Genomic DNA, 19,087 nt, shown 5'->3' on the forward strand with positions numbered 1-19,087 from the left:
AGTAAAAGTCTAGGAAGTTTTCAAGGGCAGAAAGTATTACATTAAAATCAGAAGCATTAATTTTATTTTGTTTAAAACACCATTTTCAAAGGAAGTTTTTGCCATAATTGTAAATTAAAATAAAATTCTTTTTTCATGGGCAACTGAGATGGCATGGTACATCATAACACTACATATATTATGAGACGGAATATGAAATGGGATTTTCATAGAAATTTGAAATAATTTTAAATTATATTCTTAATAGTTTATAATAACTCTATAATAGTTTATAATAATTTTAATATAATATTTATATCATTATATTATAAATATTATATTACATAGAATAGATTATAATTATAATTATTATGTTAAATTTATAAGCATTTGTAAAATCTCATAAATGAGGTTTTAAGAATTAGTATATCTGAAACCCACAATATTATTGTAGTTATCAAGATGCAAAATATTTCACATTTCTTCCTAGCTGTTGAACAAAAATGACAATCTTTCTCATAATATTTTTTTAGGGTCATCTACTTTACAGAAGCTGACAATAAAATCCTGTCTAGATCTTTCCTAACATGGCAAAATGTTTAGCTAAAATACCTGTTACAGATTGTGGAATGTATAGTCAGAAAAAACCAAAAGCAAATTAGAAAGTCATAATATTATTTGTAGTCATGAATGATTAAAATTTTAGAACAAAGTTATATGAAGAAAATGAGAAAAACACTAGTGGAAATAATGGATTTAAGTCATGACACATGAATTCAGTCTGCTTTGTTCTGAATGCAATTTCTCAACATACTATCACTGAGTAATTTTTATTATTTTGTGACTTCATAAGCCATTAATTTGACATTAAAAGATGAAGTGATTATAACAGAACAGTGAATACAATAAGGAAAATAACTGTGAGAAATCAAAGAATGTTTACCTGACTTGGATGCGATAATAAGAATTATTATCATTATTATCATAATTCTTAGAAGGAGCTTTCTTTTCCTGGGTTTCTTTCAGTTGAATTCTCACACGTGTTAGCCATGCTGTGAGTGAGACTTCCGGCACAAGCAAATGGTGTGACCTCAACTCCAGTTCCTCTTCACAAGCCTTGTAATGAAATGCAAAGCAACCAAACAATGCAGTCCTGTGCAGTTCATCTCATTGTCCAATGGCTAATGCTGGCCACGTTTAAGAAAGGACTGAACATTCCAAGCCTATCAATATGTGAATAACATCGTAACTACAGAATATCACCTTCATTATGCGACAAATACACCTGTCCCAGTAACATCTGCTTGCCTTTTTATAATTTCTACCCAAACTCAGTCAAATTTAGGGGAAAAATATCAAGACACTCATTTCCCAAGAGACAATCTCAGACTGGTACAAATCCAAACATATTGGAGAGGGGCAAGGAGGAGGAAATTTCTGTTGGGGTAAGTTAACCATCAGGAACATCCACAGTGTTTTTTGCCATTAGCACTAAGGAGTAACACAGACAGAATATGAGGTCCCCAAGCTCATCGCGTGTTACAGCTGAACAGCAATCCATCCCACCTCATCACTCCTGAGGTGCTGGATTCCTATGGCAGACTGCCGACCACAAGGAGGCAAGTTAGCGGTTTCACGTAAATTTTCTAGGCCACTGCAATGTCTTCCGTCTTACACACACAGTCCTTCCTCACCCATCTACTATGGAATATCATCAATTAGGTTAAATTACAGATTACAGTAATAGGGAGGAAAATTTTGTAAAATTTTTGAATTTCTTGATTTTTGCTGACCGTCATACTGAAAAAGGTGGAGGATTAAAATTTTTTTCCATAGGACAAAGACAGTCAATACCATAAAGGTTAAAGTAGTTGGGTAATAGAAGAAAATATCTAATCTTATTTTTGGGATTATTTTTTTATTATTATTTTGGTGGAGGTTTTGGCTTGTTGGTTTGGGGGGGTTTTCTTGGAACTGTTCTTTTGTTTTTAAAGGCAGAAGAGTTAGGAACAACAACCTCTGCAATGCTTATGTGTTTTTCTCAGTAATTGTAGTAATTTGATAGTGTGCTAATATGCTGAATCTTTGGAATTATTGACTTTATTGAGGTTGAGAGATTCAATTGCTTGCATTCTTGACAGATCAAGAGAAGAGTAAAATAATGAGAACATGTTCTTTAGAAGAGGCTAGGAAGAGGTGAGGATCATATCTATGTTTCTTAGAACTTTTCAAGGTCAAGCTTTTCTAGAAATAAAGAATAGGGAAAACCCAACAGCAAGCCAACAAAAAGCCCTTATGAAATGGGTAGTAGGAGTGGTTGGCACTGAGGAAGAGACACTGGTTTTCGGGCAACACCAGAATAGGGGATAAGCTATCTAGACTGCATGCTACATTATTTATCCCAAATGTTTGGATTGCTTTTTCTTTTGTTCTTTACTCTCTTTGCAGACTAACTATGAGCAATCTAAGTTAAAAAAAAACAGAAAAAGAAAATAAAAATAAACTGAAGTGAGTTTACAAACTTCTGAAATTGCACTGTGACAGATCTGCTGTTTATTTCATTTTTATGTCTTTTCAGTTTATTGCCAGCTTCTGTGAATTTGACAGTGCAATATTTTGTGACAGTTAAAGTTTTACTTCATGTAAATGGACTTTGATTCCAGGCATTTCAAAGACATTTAATACAGTTCTGTCTCACACTGATAAAGAAAGACGATAGACATACATAACCAGCAGCATTTTTGACAGTTTTCTGCCAAGTCACGCTATGTAGCTTCAGCTGAGAAATGAAAAATAATTTTGTTTAACATTACCCTATGGGGTCTAATGAATGTTCATTGAATTTCAGTCCTGAACTTCCAATCCTGTATACTGAGTCATGGAAAGCTCGCACCATTCTGTCATGCATCACTTGTTAATGACCTTCTTTGACCTTCATAAAGAGACTTAACAAAGGAAATGAGTATCCATTGTTGCTTGACACAAAAAGGTAGTATTTAGCATGAATAGCCCCATTCCAAACCTTCATGTTCCATGAAAAAGCTAGTATGCATTTCATGAGTTCATTATTAAAGAATATTATTTCAAGATAGATGATTTACAAATTGTTATATATCTGTCTCTTTGTACTGTTATATTCAGGAGGTTGCAAGAAGAGAAGGAATGTAGCACCAATTGTTCATATTAGGCTACAGCAGAAAAGTTAATGGGAAAAGCTGAAAGAAAGGGACAGGGACCCATTGCTCACCCAGGCTCTTCACGGTGATACTTGATGGGAGGAAGAGTGTAAGTGGGACAAAAGAGCATCAGAATGAATATAAGAAAAAATGTTTTTGAAGAAAAACTTTTTTCAACCTCAGTACAGTCATGAAATGGAGCAGGTTGCACAGAGAGGCTGAACAGCCTCCATACTTGGAAGTTTTCAAGGTATTACAGAATACACCCCTGAGCAACCCAGTCTAATATCATCCCCTAATCATGTTTTGAGCAGGAAGTTGAACTAGAGGACTCCCACAGCGCCTTGCAACCTGAATTATTATCTTATCCTATGATTTTTTGGTACTGGGTACCCAACAGCTGTAAAAAAGAGAAGGATTTGGTAAAGTAGTCGGAAAAAGGAAAAATTATTGCTAAATGGGAAAAGAGGCAAGAAAACCCTTGTTGCAATAGCTTTCTCCACTTGTTCCCTACTGCAGCTATAGAAGGGGGCTGGTACATCCAAAATTAGGAACAGGAAAGATATCTACAAAATCTTCACATCAGCCCTGGAAGGAGTGATGGGACTGGAGTGGGGAGTCTACCAAAGTAGTAATTTTCATAATTATGTCCAAGGAAAGCCGTATATGTTAAGGGTAATCTAGAACAATTAGTTCCTTATGCTGGGTTTTGTTTTTGTGACTCTTATAATGGAATTGTATTTATCTTGACAGAAGTCAGTACACACATTCTTTTATATTTAAATCTTGTAGAACCATAAACCAGAGTCATGTCACATATGGAAGATACATCCTGCCCTGGAAAGATGGACATAATTGGGGTGTACTGAAAAGACATGTTTGTGCTATCTATATTCAGGGCTTCTCCTGAGTTTTCATGTCGCTCCCACACTAGGTTGCAGGAGATTTTTTGTGCTGTTTACACTGGTTTATGCAGAGAAAGACAACTCCCTTGGTATGTCTGGAACTTCTTTGCTGAGAAGCCTGAAAGTGGAAAATGGCTTCACACTTCAGGAGGGAGGGATGGAAAGGAAACCTGTCACACTAGCATAACATATATTTGAAAAAGTCTTCTTTCTTTTTTATTCTGTTCATTACCCTCCAAAGATTAAAGACAGAATTCCATACTAAAACTTAATATATTTTTTACCTACATATTCAAAAGAGAAGCAAAACTATTAACTCTTCAGAAGTTCACAGCTAGATCGTATTGATAGGGACACTGGAGGAAATGGAGAAGCAACTATTAGCTTCACTTTGAAATAGGAAAAAAGATATATGTCAGTATCAAGGATATTAGTAAATATCTATGAAGATATGTGTAAATATTAAAATACTTTCTGATTTCAGGAAAATGATGGAGTTGAATGTGCAACCATGGACAATAACATTTTTATCTTATACAACTTTGTTTCTCTTTTAGTGGCAAAGCATTACTATAACACTGGTTGAGAAAGTGCAGATGGTTGCTGTAATCCTAGGATCTCTGTTCTTAGTAGCAAGTGTGACTTGGCTTCTATGGTCAGCCTTCAGCCCTTATGCAGTATGGCAAAGAAAGGACATCCTTTTTCAAATCTGCTATGGAATGTATGGTTTTATGGATCTAGTATGCATAGGTAAGCTCAAATCTTTAAACAGCACAGACTGTGGTTTAAGACTGTGACTATTTCTATTTTTCTAATTGGTCACTCTAATTGATCAGTTCTTTGCAGATTTATTCTCAGCTGATACCTTTGGCAAATGCTGCTTTTTACAGTGTTGCAAATATTGCAGAGAGAAAAGAATCAGGGAAGCTTTACTCTCAGACTCATCAGTGGATTCACAAAATCTTAGTGGTGAGAAGAGGATCAGTTTAAATTTCTTGATTAAATGACTAGCGAAGTTCAGGGGTTAAACAGATGAAAATATGAAAGACATTATTAAAATAATTAGTAAAATTACACACTGTCATCTTCTGATGCCAGTTTGAATTAGATTGTACATCATGAAGCACAGAAGAAGCCATTGAAGATGTCATCAAACTGCACACCCAAAATTAGGTTGCACAGATTTATATAGGTCACCGTGCTAGAAATGGAGGAGAACAAAGAAAGCAGGCATGAGTTCTTTGCATATCATAAACAATTATGAAACACTCACACAGTGCTAACTATAGTAACTTGCTTTACTATTAAAAAGCCCCAAGTCATTTAGTCAAAACCTTGTAAAAGAAAATACATTTTACTGCAACACTGTATTGACCACTTTTGAAATTTCTGAAAATATACTGGATCAGGGAATATTTAAATAAAAACCCTTTTAGTATTTGGTAAAACAACCTGATTTGATTGTTAGAATATTTGGAGAGAAAATTTACATTAAATATTACCTAATTATATAATTTAGAGAAATAAATTTACATAATTAGTAATAATTATTTACATCAAACCACATTCACAGAATTTTAATTGCAAGAAAATCCAGAAGTCAAACGCCATCTGATGTTTGCATTGATATTTCTGAGAGATAAATGTTATCTGAATCTTATATATGGGAATTAGAACATTAGTGCTGAATTCTGCTTTGTAAGGGACAAAGAAGCAGAGTGATTCCTAATATCAAGGATTTTGCTTCAACTGTAAAGCCACATCATCTTTTATTTAAACCATCCCATTACTGTAAAAGTATTTATATTTCAGCTACATCAGCTGTTCCATTCATTTTGTAATTTTTGTCAGAGAAGCCTGCTCTGGAATATTTTGTAACACAGGCTTTCTTCTTTGAACCCAAATCTCAGACAGAAAAGTGAGCAGAATCTCATAGTTTGGACAAGTGCTCATCTTTTAAATTAATAAAAGAACTCAGCTACGTGTCCTCTTAGATGCTGATTTCTGAACATTACCTCTTCCAGCTTAACACTCAATACTGAGGGCTTTGCTTTTGTTTAAAAATACCCCAAAGGAAGATAAAATGTGCTTCAGGCATTCCAAGCATTTCATTTATATGGAGTTCTGGTTTGTTTGGGTTTTTTCTCCCCAATTAAAAAAAAATACTTTGGAATGCATCAGCTAGTTGAAATAACCAGCTACTTCAAATGATTTTCTTTTTTCCCATTTGTTTTACTGTTAAAACACCTAAACCAGATTAAACTCCACATTAGCCAAGAATGTCTGTGGGTAATCAGAAATATTACTGTATTTATCCATAGAAGTAAATATTTGGCAGGTGACCTTCCATAGATTGGTGCATCCTTTAGCTGCCTTTCAAGCCAGCTAGGCTGAAGCCACTGCTGAAGTGGAAGCTGCTGAACAAACATGTACCTCACATGGAGCTTCTGCAGGAGCAAAGCAAACACACAGATAAACTGACTTGCCTTTCATTTAATAAATGCATATTTTATAGAACTATCACAAATAATAAATGAAAATTTAAATGTAAAAGTGACTACAATTAAATATATTTGGAGACTATATTGTAGATACAAAATTCACTGCACATATGACTTAGGAATTTACTGTATCTGGAAATTCAGAAAGCTGTATAAAGGAGGTTTTGTAATTGAGGAATTTTGACAATCCAGATTCATTCAGACCCACTTATTCTGCATATAATTTCAAGTAATTTGCATTCTGTTAGCTTGTAAGATCAGGACTTCTTGTAACTCTTAAAAGTATTCATTAATATAGTCAACCTTATTATTTTCATCTTATTCTTTCACGATGAAGTGAGGGGTTTAGATTGATAATTTTAATTTACAAATTTCAAATAAAATTCTCTAATAGATATATGTAAGCATTACTTATAACTTATTTTAAAAACCCAAAATACTTTCCATTATGCTGATGATTTCCCTAGGCATTAACTTATTTTACCATTATTATGAATCATCTCTTATATCATCAAACTTGTAAGGCTTCCAACCAGCTACAGGTCTCACTTAGGATCTCCTCTCCTTTCATTTGTGTTTAGTCATCCATGGCATTGTCTTAGTTTTGAACAGGATTTACAGTGAGCGAGTAACTCTCCTCCCACTTTAATCTCTTTATTTCAATGAAAACTTTATGCAGACCTACAGGTTTTCCTGTGCACCATGTATTTCAAGATAATGCTTGAGATACTGGTGGTATGACCAAGATTTATTCCACCTGCTTTCAGTTATGCCTCCCTAAACTTTTGCAGAAACAATGCAAATACTTTTTGGTTGTGAAATGTAGATATCTTCACACAAAAAGTGTGAAGCATTTTTTGAAATTTTTTGCTATAATTTTAAAAGCAGTTTGCCAAAAGGTACTGACATATTTTTATCACATATTTGAAAATGTGCACATAACAATTAATTTACTCAGTTATTGACTTTTATATCACATGTAGGCCACCAGTCACTTACTTATTAAGTAAATTACACCTAACATGTATTTTACTTCTTTGTTTTTACATTTCAACAAAAGTAACACCCTGTAGATTATAGATTGTGAGAATAATATATTCTGTTCATTCTAGTGTTCATGCTTTTTTGGTACCCACTGTTCTCTTTCTTCTAGTCTGAATTTTCCCAGAATTATTCCTGACAAATAGGATTGTTTTTATTTATCAGTGTTGGTTTTAACCCTACAAGCCATTACCTTGTACCTTTCTGCATCCGAGCTGAGCATAAAGCTGTTCTCTTTGAAATTAGCTAGTGGTTAAGTTTTCCTAAAGCAAACCTTGAACACCCTGATCAAGCAGAACTTCAGCCTGTGAAACCCAGAGCTATTCCAGTGATAGTGCTAGCATCAGACCATCCACGTAGGGATTACCACAGGGAGTGAGTTAATGAAAGGAATGAATAATGTAAATCCCTTATCTACTCACTGAAGGACAGAGTATCAAGCCTTTGCCATTCTACTTTCCAAACCTAGCAATTATTTTGCATAACAGAAAAGTAGTAGAATTTTATATTTTTTTTACTGGAAAGCAGTTATAATTACTGGTCATAAATGGTTCTAACATGAACAAAACCTCTCACAAATAATAACAGCTGACTTGCAATCCCAGAACAACAGTGCTGCTCCTTTTCCAGCAGTGAAAAGTAGTTGTTACATTGCACCAGACACATGACAGGTGCCAGTAGTACTGTGGCAAGGGAGGAAGAGTTGGGAGCCAGTGCGAGGTGTGAATTGCCCTCTGAAAGCCTCTTTCGTCTCTGCTAAGGAATTTGATGTCTTGCACATTCCTGTAACTCCTTAGTTGTAAAAAGGAACAGGCTGAAATTACAATGAACACATCTAGCTGCACTTCATATGTCTTTACTCAGAAAGTCTTATTTTCTCCCACATTGGATCTAATTCTAAATAGTTTATAAATAATAATATTTTTTTACTATTGCTATTTTTAGCATGGATATGTTTCATTTTAATACTCTGAGCATTTGCTTGCTTTTTATTTATATGTGTGGGCCCTAGAATAGTTTTAAGAGATGACATTTTGTCCAGAGGTAAAGTCTGTTTCTGAAAATGATCTTTTATCCCTGGATAAAATCTTGTGATATTACTGGGAGGACCATTCCTAAATGTTTATATGAAAGTTTAGTATGATAAATAAGATAAAGTTGTAACCTAATACCACCAAATATGAATAAGACAAGTTGACTGCTTGTAAAGACATTCAGTAGTAAAAAGTTTCAAGTATCTTGTGAGTCAGGGTAAGACAACCTTTGAAGACAGTGAAAGAATAGAATAGTACTTGGCAAAAAGATAAAAAAAAATAAAATTAAGATTCTTCATAATCCACTAGCTGGATCCCACTGCAATCCCTCCATCTTAGAGACAAAACCTAAAGGTAAAGTCTTCTTAGGACCACAGGACATTTAGATGGGTCCATCATCCAAAAATCCTGTTCCTTGTAGATAGTAATTGGACAGAACATCTGAACAGCTAACAGTAGTGAATTATAATACTTCTTGGGATCATCTGAGTCAAGCAAATATTTTTCCCCTACAAGTGTTCAGCTGTGTCCTCTGTGCAGTTGAAATCATGGTGTTTGGAAGAAATCTGTATTCTTCAGGGATTTGTTCTCCTTTTCTCTCTCATAGCTACCTTCATTGCTGTGAAATCCTTAAAGGAAAGGCAATTATTTGCCATTTCCTTACAGCTCCACTTCAGTGACTTACTAGTTGCATTTTGAGCGTCAGAACTCCTCTGGACCTGGAAAATTTCTAGCATTTAAAACTTACCTGGAGTTCCTCTTGTTTGTGGTCTTGGAACTGTCGGTGCCAAGAACTTCACACTGCCCTCCAACCCCCTACCCCCCACCCTTCCCCAAGACTTTTGCCTCATCTAGGTAGGTATTTTTCAATCTATCAAGAAGGGAGCTAGAACTTTTTATGAGAGGAATTATGAAAGTGCTGCTTTTCTCCTTCAGCACTGCCAAATCTGACAACTTTGTGCCGAGGCTTGAGATATTTTGTAGCTCTTTTAAAGTATATGTGATTGACAGCTTCTACTATAAAGGAACTCTTGCCAATGTTTAAAAATTTTGAAAACATAATTTCATTAAATCCTGAAAGCCCCAATACAGTAAAAAAGGGCTCCTTGAAAGAAGTCATCCTGCAACTTTTTCTGTTGTAATTTTGAAAAGATATTTTGACTGTTTAAATGTACTTTATGTATCTCAATGATCCTTTCTCAAATTCTTTGTTCTCTGTTCTGAAATATGTTGTTCAGGTTCTAGTGGAGTGCAGACATGTGTCTTTACTCTGGAGTAAATAGGTTCTTTTAACTTTGCTTCATCACAGACTTGAGAGAAGTTGGGCCAAATAATGCTGTGTTCCAGGAACAGGTTGAGGAAGATTTTTCTTATCTCCTTTATCAACTTTATAGGAAATCCAAAAGAACACAAAAGGATTAATCTTTGTCACAGCAGTAAAACCATGGCTAATTTGGTTTGTAGATTCTGTACAGGATCGAATACATTTATTCTTTTTGTACAATCAAGCCAGTCTTGAAGATACATTTATGTATCAACTAAACTATTATGATAAATTTTAAAGACAGGTTACTTCATCTATGTCTGAGAAGACAAAGATAGAAATCTTGCTATCAAGAAAAAATTCCACTAAAATGCTTTGCTGTTACAAAATACACTTAGAATATTTACTATTTAATTAGGTTTGTTTCATGCTACTTTTGCTGTATTGGATGCTTCAATGAATTCTAGGCAACTTGAAAGCCTTACAGAGATGCTGCATTCACCATCATGTCCTTCTGAAAGAAATCTTTGTGTTTCTCCATCTTTCAGTGTAATGATCTTTAAAAATATGTTAGAGTAGGCATTGCTATCTGCAAATCATTGCACTTTAATGTGAGGTTTGCTGTTCATGTAAATATTTTTACCACCCTTTCAGCCTGTGTCATCTTTCTGTGAGCATCTCCTTTATGGTATCACTTAATTGTGCTAAAGGACCTCAGACACTTGAATCACAATTATTTTGTGTAGAAACAGGTGATATACAATCTCTTGGGCTAAAGCACATCACAGATCACATTATAGATATGGCCATGTATAGGAAAATTTTAGGCAAGGAGCACACTAGACAGAAGATTTATAAGTGTTTTTGGCCAGGCAGATTGCTCTCTTCCCAAAGCAGGGAGCCAGAGAAAACAGGGGATGTTGCTCAGAACTGTGTAAGTGTCCTCATCAGGCTGTATGAGGAAAAAACTATTAGGAAGGCAGAAGCCCCATGTGTCTTCCCAGTAGATCCATATTTGAAATACTCACATATAAAGAGTGTGAGTATAAACATATACATACATACAAAAAGTTAGAAGCTTAATTTCTTTAAATAAGTTGCTTGAGTGCATACAATAGGAATAAATATTAGCTACATGGAAATTCATAGGCAGATTGGTCTCCTGAGGACTCCAGAAATTCTGTATTTTCCTTGAAGGACCTTTTAAAAGATTTCTCGGTCTCAAGAAAAAGATAATTTACAACTTTTTCCTATTGAATACTGAAGAGAAAGAAGAAAGTCTATCATCCTTACCATGCTCATTGTAGTTAACAATAACATTTAATTCCGTCTTGTTCTAAAGAACAAGACAGGAAAGTCATTATATTTACAGCTGCTTCAAAAATCTTGTGTGCTCCTAAGTTGAACTGGGAATATGAAGGCAGATAAATATGTCAGTTTCTGTACGGAATTCTACGAAACACTCAAACAAATTTAGGATTGTCCTGTTCAAGGCAGAAGGTCTAACCTACTTAAAAGTCTACTTAAAGGAGTACCAATCTCAGTAAATAAATAGTACTTACCATGAACAAGGGCAGCACTAGCATAAACAGTCAATATCCAAATCTGCCAGTTTTGCATTGGTTTACTTAAATCTGAATAATTTATTTAGTTAGGCATGCTCAGATTATTCCACTATTGGTTATGTTGAGGTTTCATTCAGAACAACTTATTTCCTCTGCATGTTCCTGCCTCCCAAACAAATGAATAACCAGTTAAATTGCATAGGTACAGTTTGTTTGAATTATTAATGTTATGAGTGACTTAATTGCATCTGGAAATTGTCAGAGTCATTAAAATGTGTTAAATCTCTATTTGCTCTCAAAATGGTATCCATTGACATTTTGTATAAACTCTCTTTTTTCCCTTTTACTTTCAGGATTGATAGTCCATGAAGGTGCATCTGTTTACCGTGTGTTTAAGCGCTGGAGAGCTGTGAATCTGCACTGGGATGTGTTAAATTATGATAAAGCCACGGACATAGAAGAGAGCAATCGAGGAGAATCCTCAGCAGGGAGGACATTGTGGCTGCCACTGACTGCATTTAGAAACAGAAGTTTAGTTCATCCAACACAGTTAACCTCGCCGAGACTTCAGTGTGGCTATGTGTTGTTACAGCTGTTCAACCGCATGAGACCTCAGGAGGATTCATCAGAGGATAACTGCTCTGGGGAAGTAGTGATGAGAGTGACCTCAGTGTAAAGATTGTGCTCACTGTGCTACACAGATAAGGATAATGTGCCCTGGTTTACAGGACTGTGGAATGTAGTTATGATGAATGGTGAAACCATTAACACTTGAAAAAATATATACACTTCTTTTTTTTAAATTTAATGTTTTTTATATGATCAGATAAAACACAAATACATTTTTCTGGGGGGAAAAGTCTCTTGCTTTTTATATAGTCTGATTTATTGAATCTTTTCTCAATTTGTACCTGAGGTGTATGTAACATAGCTTAACTCTTAGGTCTTTGAATGATGAGGAAACTCATTTTTAAGTAAAAAGATATATTTAAATGTATTTTCTTAAACTCTGGCTTTAATCCACTACTGTTATTTTTTTCCACTTTCATGAGGATTAAACTGGACAACATTCTTCCAAAAAGAATGTTGACACAAGTAAAATATTTTTCCTTTTCTGTCTTTATTTTGCTGTTGTTTGTAGCTCAGTTCAGTTGTGTGAAAATAAGTAAAGGATATATTGTCCTTTGCATTCAAGCAGGAAGCCCAGGGAGTGTTCTACAAAACCTAAAAGAAGATGGGAATTCTTTACTTTTAGCTCTCCCAGATGTCCATGCAAGCTATCAGACACAAGTATGACTCAGACAGGGATAGAGTCTTGTACTGCCTCTCGAGTCTCTTAAGATCTGCGGAGGGCTGGTTCTGTGCCTGTGCACAGAAGTGGCATTGCCTTCTCAGCAGCACTGCTGGAATTAGCAATGTGTGAATCTTTAGAACTATAAATAATTATAGGTCATTGACATCCCTTTAAAAAAAAAGAAAAAAAAAAGAGAAGAAATGTGCATTGTAATTTCTGATAGAATCTGAAGTATAAATAATAAAGAACCTTAATTTTGCCAGGGAACAAATCATCATATTAAAAATGAGCCAATAATATGATAGATAAATGCTGTGAAATTTGCTTCTCTTGTTTCTGTTTCATGGCAAAAATTCTAATAGAATTTAATCAAATAGTAATGGAATGGAAATAATTTTCAACCTAATAATAAGCCTGTTGAAGATTGAGATAGAAAAGTAAGACTGAAATTACTCTGAGAACACTAGCTTACTCAAAACAGTTCTGTAGAATCATAAAATATACTGATTTGGAAGGGACCCATAGGAGCATCAAGTCCAACTCCTGGCCCTACACAGAACATCCCTAGAGTCACACCATGTGCCTGAGAGTGTTGTCCAAACACTTCTTGAACTCTGTCAGGCTGGTGCTGTGACCACTTCCCTGGGGAGCCTGTTCCAGTGCTCAGTTCACCTTTGGTGAAAGATCTTTTCCCGACACACAGTCTAAACCTCTCCTGACTCAGCTTCAGGCTATTCCTTGAATCCTGTCACTGGTCATGAGAGTCAAGCAGTGCCCGTCTGTCATGGTTTCACCCCAGCCAGGCAGCCACTCGCTCAGTCCTCCACCAGTGGGACGTGGGAGAGAATCTGAAGGGCAAAAGCCAGAAAACTCATGGGTTGAGATAAAGACAGTTTACAAGGAAAAGCAAAAGCCACACACATAAACAAATTTAAACAGGGAATTCAGTCACCATTTCCCATGGGCAGGCAGGTTCAGCCATCTCCAGGAGAGCTAGGCCTCATCATGTGTAGCAGTTAACTGGAATGACAAAAGTCATCACTCCAAACATCCCTCCCTTTTGTCCATCTTCCCCCTACTTTATATACTGCACATGATGTCACATGGTCTGGAATATCCCTTTGGGCAGTTTGGGTCACCTGCCCTGGCTGTGTCTCCTCCTAGACTCCCAACAACCTCACCCTCCTCACCAGCAGGGCAGTATGGAAATCAGAAGGAGCCTTGGCTCTGTGTGAGCCCTGCTCAGCCATAACAAAATCTCTATCAACATCTACTACCAATTCTGTGCTCAGCATAAATCCAAAACAGTCTGTACCAGTCACTGTGAAAACATTTAATTCTACTCCAGCTAAACCCAACACATTCCACCCCTTATTCCATAGCATTTACATGATGCCAGGTGTCCCACTATTCAATTCAATTGCAGTAACCACCACCTTAACCAACACACTGCTCATCTGCTTCCCCTCATGAGGATGTTGAAGCCACCAGTGAGATCTCCCCTCAGTCTCTTCTCCAGGCTGAACAGACTAAATGAGCTCAGTTGCTCTTCATACAGCTTTTCCTTCAGATCCTTCACCATCCTTGTAGCCCTCCTTTGGGCTTCCCTTGGATGCTCTTCAATAGTATAACGTCTTTCTTATGTTGTGGCACCCAAAATTGCACACAGTGCTCAAGGTGAGGCCGCCCCAGTGCAGAGCAGAGCGGGACAGTCCCCTCCCTTGCCCAGCTGGTGATGCTGTGCCTGATGCACCCCAGGGCAGGGTTGGCCCTCCTGGCTGCCAGGGCACTGCTGGCTCATGTTCAGTTTGCCACTGACCAGAACACCCAGGGCCCTTTCTGCAGCACTGCTTTCCAGCACCTCATTCCTTTGGCCTATACCCACACCCAGGGTTGCCCCATCTAAAGTGCAGAATCCAGCACTTGATCATGTTGAACTTCTTATGTTAGTGATTGACCATCTCTCTAATTTGTTGAGGTCTCCCTGCCCCCAAGGGGGTCAACATCTCCTCCCAATTTAGTGCCATCAGCAAACATATTTAGTTTTCCTTTGAGTACTGTGTCCAAGCCGTGAATGAAGATGTTGAAGAGAACTGGGTCAGGGAGGGAATGTTGGGTTGACTTTTTGTGGCTGTCAGATCCCCACCCAGCTTCTCTATCACCCTTCTCAACAGAAGAGAGAGGGAATATAGCATGAAAAATCTTGTGGGTCAAGACAAAGACAAGGGTATCACTAACCAGCTACCCCTCCTCTTCCCAGGCTCAGCTTCAACCCTTCACTCCCAACTCTTCCACCTGCTCTCCACTGGGCAGCACAGAGGGATGAGGAATGGGGGTCTGCAGTCAGTCTATAACCATTCCTGTCTGCTGATCCTTTCTCCTCCTCACACTTCTCTGCTCCAGCCTTGGGCTTCTCCAAGCATTTCAGTCTTTCAGTATAAACCTGCCCCAGCGTGGGCTCTCCGTGGGTTACAGTACCTTTGAGACGTGTCTGCCAAGGGCTACAGGAGGATGTCAGCAGCACCATGGTCTCTCCAGAGTGTACAGGGAAGTACCTGCTCCACCAGGACACCTCCAGGGTCACAGGGCTAACTCTGCTTGGGACAGACTGTGTTTGGCATGGAGCAATCCTAGCCTCTCCTCACAAAGGTCATCTCTGCAGCTCCCATCCCCACCTGCCCCCTGGGCACCTGGACGTAGGACAGAGATAAACAAAAAAATAAGTTTATCCAGTGGCTGAAAATTTTTACTTTGTGCAGGAGATGGAGTGCTGAGGCTGGAAAATTCCCTCTCATGCATCAACAAGATGGTGCTGAAATCAGTGCATGCCTTCCTTTCATAAGAGGCTTACGTGCCACCACCAGACACAGGAGGTCTCTGTGACTACACTTGGAAGGGAAATAGAAATAATTTAAGCACTGGTGCTTAAAAGCTCCTTGTATATTCATAAACATTTATCTAATGAACTCTACACAGGGCCCAGCATTCTGTGTTACAGTCTCACAAGCTCAAAGTTATATTTAGTAAATTACAGATGTCTTACTGCTCTCTAACCAATTCATGTGAAAAGCAGTACATAAGCCATGAACAACAAAATGCTATCTCAAAAAACCCAACTTATCTCCTGCATGGCAAATTACCAGCATACAACAGGCACTCTCCTTGAGAAACTATGAGAATCCACTTCTAGGTTATCTTTAAACAGTTTCCCAAAGGAGGAATTTGGGGAGAAATAAAAGATGAAATTATGACTTGGGAAACCTGCTGTATCACTGGGAAATACTTGTTCTTAATTACTGCTTAAATAAAGGTTGCTTTCCCAGAAGGACCACAGCTTCTCTTGATCAAATTGAGATCACAGTATCTCAAAAAGCACTTGCAATACCAGCATAATAAAGTATGCTGTGATCAATGTACTTATGTTTCACACCGTTTAGGTACTTGTGGTCTCTGGGATTTAAAGAATATTAAGTGGTTGTTTACAGGATCCTAAAAACAAAATTAAGAACTATATGAAAATATTTTATTGTAAAGAAATCTTTTTTATTCCCATCCAAATGGGTAAGGTGCTGGGGGAAAACAAAACTCACCAGAAAGAAAATCAACAGATGTAATTTAAGAGAGACAAGATTTCTGTGCATAAATATTTGAGAGACACCTAGGTCTAGAACACTTAGCCTCTGAGTGAAAAAATGGCCCAACTAAGAGAAATGAAAATTGTTTGTAAGAGAAATGTTCATGGCAAATATCACAAAACCTTTTTTAATAGTAGGAGAACTTAACATTAATTTATATAGCACAATAATTTTGCATATGACTGCATTTATGCATTTCCATATGTAGAAAACAGGATCAGGAAATTATAAACAGCAACAGGATCAGTATAGGCAGGATGCAGTTGTTAAAAAATAATGGAATTGTGTTGTCTTACAAAATATTTTCAGTAGTAAGAGTGCCTAGTGCAGGATATGAACGTTTTTTCATTGACCTTGTATTTGGATTAGTGCAGTACTTGCATTGCTGTAATCACCTACATGCCAGAGGATGGATTAAAATGAGAACAGGTGCATAGAGAGGATATTAGGATGAGAAAGGAGCAGGGACTCTGTTCCAGTCACTACGGGGACAGGAGGAGGGGTGTGTGCAGAATTAGAAGAGCCTGGCTTGTTCTGCTTAACAAAAGTCGAGAGTGAATGTTATTGTTCTCAGTTAATACATTGCGAAATAAAATTTATTTTAGGCAAAGGACAAGCCTAAGACAGCAGAAGAACTCAAGGACATGAAAAGATCAGAAATAAATTTAGCTAGAAGTTCAAGGTAGTTTTAAAATATTCATGGAATGAATTACAGACAACAATTCAAGCTGGAAGGACCCACGGGAGGACATCTAATCCAAGCTGCAGAGTCAGCTTTGAGGTCAGAGCAGGTTGCTCAGGGCTTTAAGCCATCAGGTCCAAAAATCTTTAAGGATGGAAATTTTACATCCTCTATGGGCAACCAGCTCCAGCTCTTGACTGCTCCCAGAGTAGTATTTCCTTCTATCCCACATTTTCTGCTGTTACAGCTTACACGCGCTGTCTCCCATTCTCCCATAAAGCCCCACTGGGAAGTGGGTGGCTCTGCTTGCTAGCCCCTTGCTGAGTCCTGGCTGGCTGCTGTTGGGCCTCCCCTGAAGCCATCCCTCCTCAAGGCTGAATAAGGCCTGATTCCTCCCCACGCAGGGCAATCCAGCTTCTGCTGAATTTGTTCAGTTGCTTCATGTCTTTCCTGTACTGGGTTCTGCAAAGCATTAGAAGATGAAAGAACTCGTTGGTGAAGACAAAGGCAAAGAAGGCATTAGGGACATTGGTCTTCTCTGTGTCCACTGCCACAAAATCACTCTGTCCACCGAGCAGTGAGCACACAGTTCCTTCTTTGGCCTTCTGCTGCTCACACAGAGGATGAAGATCTCTGTCTTGCCCTTGATGTCCCTTCCATTTCCAGCTGAGCTTGGCTTTCCTAACCCCACCCTTGAAAGCCTGTCCAATATTTCTAAAGTCCTCTTCTGTAGCCTCTCTGCCTCCTTTTTGTGGCCATTTTCCAGAATTCTCTTGTGAGTTCTTGGCTTAGCCAAGCGAGGCTGCTGACACACCTGCTTGTTTTCCCAGGTATCAGGATGAACCATGTGGTCTATATAGTCATGGCAGTTCCCCTCAACTCTTTAACCCTTCAGAGCTCCTTTTGTGTGATCTCAGCTGCCTACATCCTGGACAAGACGCTCACCAGGTGCCCCACATTTGGGCTCTGCCATTCTCCTCCATCTCTCCCCGCAGGATCTTCATCTCCTCTCTTTCACACCACAGCTAAGGCTGCCATGGGTCAGCACCTCCCCTGCTGATGTCCCCTTGAAAGGGACAGCAGATCTATCAGTGTGATCCCATGGGATGGCTCAACCAGGCCCTGTATCAAGAAGTTGTCTCTGACACCATCCAGAAACATACTCCTGCATGTGTCCTGACATGCCGCCCCTCCAGCAGTGACAGGGACGTTCATGGCCCCAAGGAACACCAGGCTTTGCCCTCCCCAGACTCTCTCTAAAGGTTTAAGTAAGTCCCTTCGCTCAGGCTGACCCCATGGTGGTTCCCCCCCATGCTGCTGCCCTTTCTTCCCTTCACTTGGTTCTGACTCACATGTTCTCTCCAGACCCTCAGCTGGCCCACAGAAGAACTCCACATATCTCACCTCTCCTCTAAGCCTTGGGCATCCCTCCTTCTTACCCTCCCTACGTGACTTCCCTCCTTGTCTTTCCTGAATGTGCCACACTGAATTACTGCAAGAGCCTCCAAGCAAAACAGTGACAAAAATTCCAGCCTGAATCAGAGGGGTTTTGATGACTTCATTGACATGTCATTACTAGTGGTGGCAGAAGACTGGGATTAGCAGCCTTCTGTCCTGATTCTGACCAGGACAGGGCTACTTTTGCATACTGGGAGAGGCATGGCCAGGACCTGGAGGTTATTCTGTACCACCCCAGCTTCCTCTCTCTTCCAGGAAGGAGTTCTATTCCTCCTGGTCAAGTAAGTGTGGTGGAGGGAGATGTCTGGTCTAATGTTGGGAAGAGGTTGTTTGTGAATAATTTCTTTTCTTGTGCCCTCTGTCTTTAGTATTGCAGATGTTACTGTTTGTTTCTTATCTCATTGCTGTTAACAGTAAATTGCTGGGATCTCAACCCATGATCTTTACCTATTTTGCCTCCAGTTCTCCTCTCCAGAGCAGTGCATGGTTTGGAGAGTCCCAGTGAGGGCAGTGGACTAGGGAGAATCATTCCTAATCCACAACACCTTTTCCC

The 19,087-nt window shown here is 38.3% G+C and overlaps 1 protein-coding gene across 1 annotated transcript in view; it reads left to right on the forward strand.

Annotated features, from left to right (window-relative positions):
- MARCHF11 (membrane associated ring-CH-type finger 11) overlaps nt 1-12,301 on the forward strand; it is a 31,896-nt gene extending 19,595 nt beyond the window's left edge. The window contains exons 3-4 of the mRNA XM_064705484.1: nt 4,618-4,810; nt 11,819-12,301. Coding sequence (XP_064561554.1) covers nt 4,618-4,810; nt 11,819-12,141 — 516 coding nt within the window. The 3' untranslated portion in view covers nt 12,142-12,301. The remainder of the gene's footprint in view (nt 1-4,617; nt 4,811-11,818) is intronic.
- The last annotated feature ends 6,786 nt before the right edge of the window (nt 12,302-19,087 follow it).

This window comes from Zonotrichia leucophrys, chromosome 2 (genome assembly GCF_028769735.1).
Source record: "Zonotrichia leucophrys gambelii isolate GWCS_2022_RI chromosome 2, RI_Zleu_2.0, whole genome shotgun sequence".
NCBI classification, from domain to species: Eukaryota; Metazoa; Chordata; class Aves; order Passeriformes; family Passerellidae; genus Zonotrichia; species Zonotrichia leucophrys.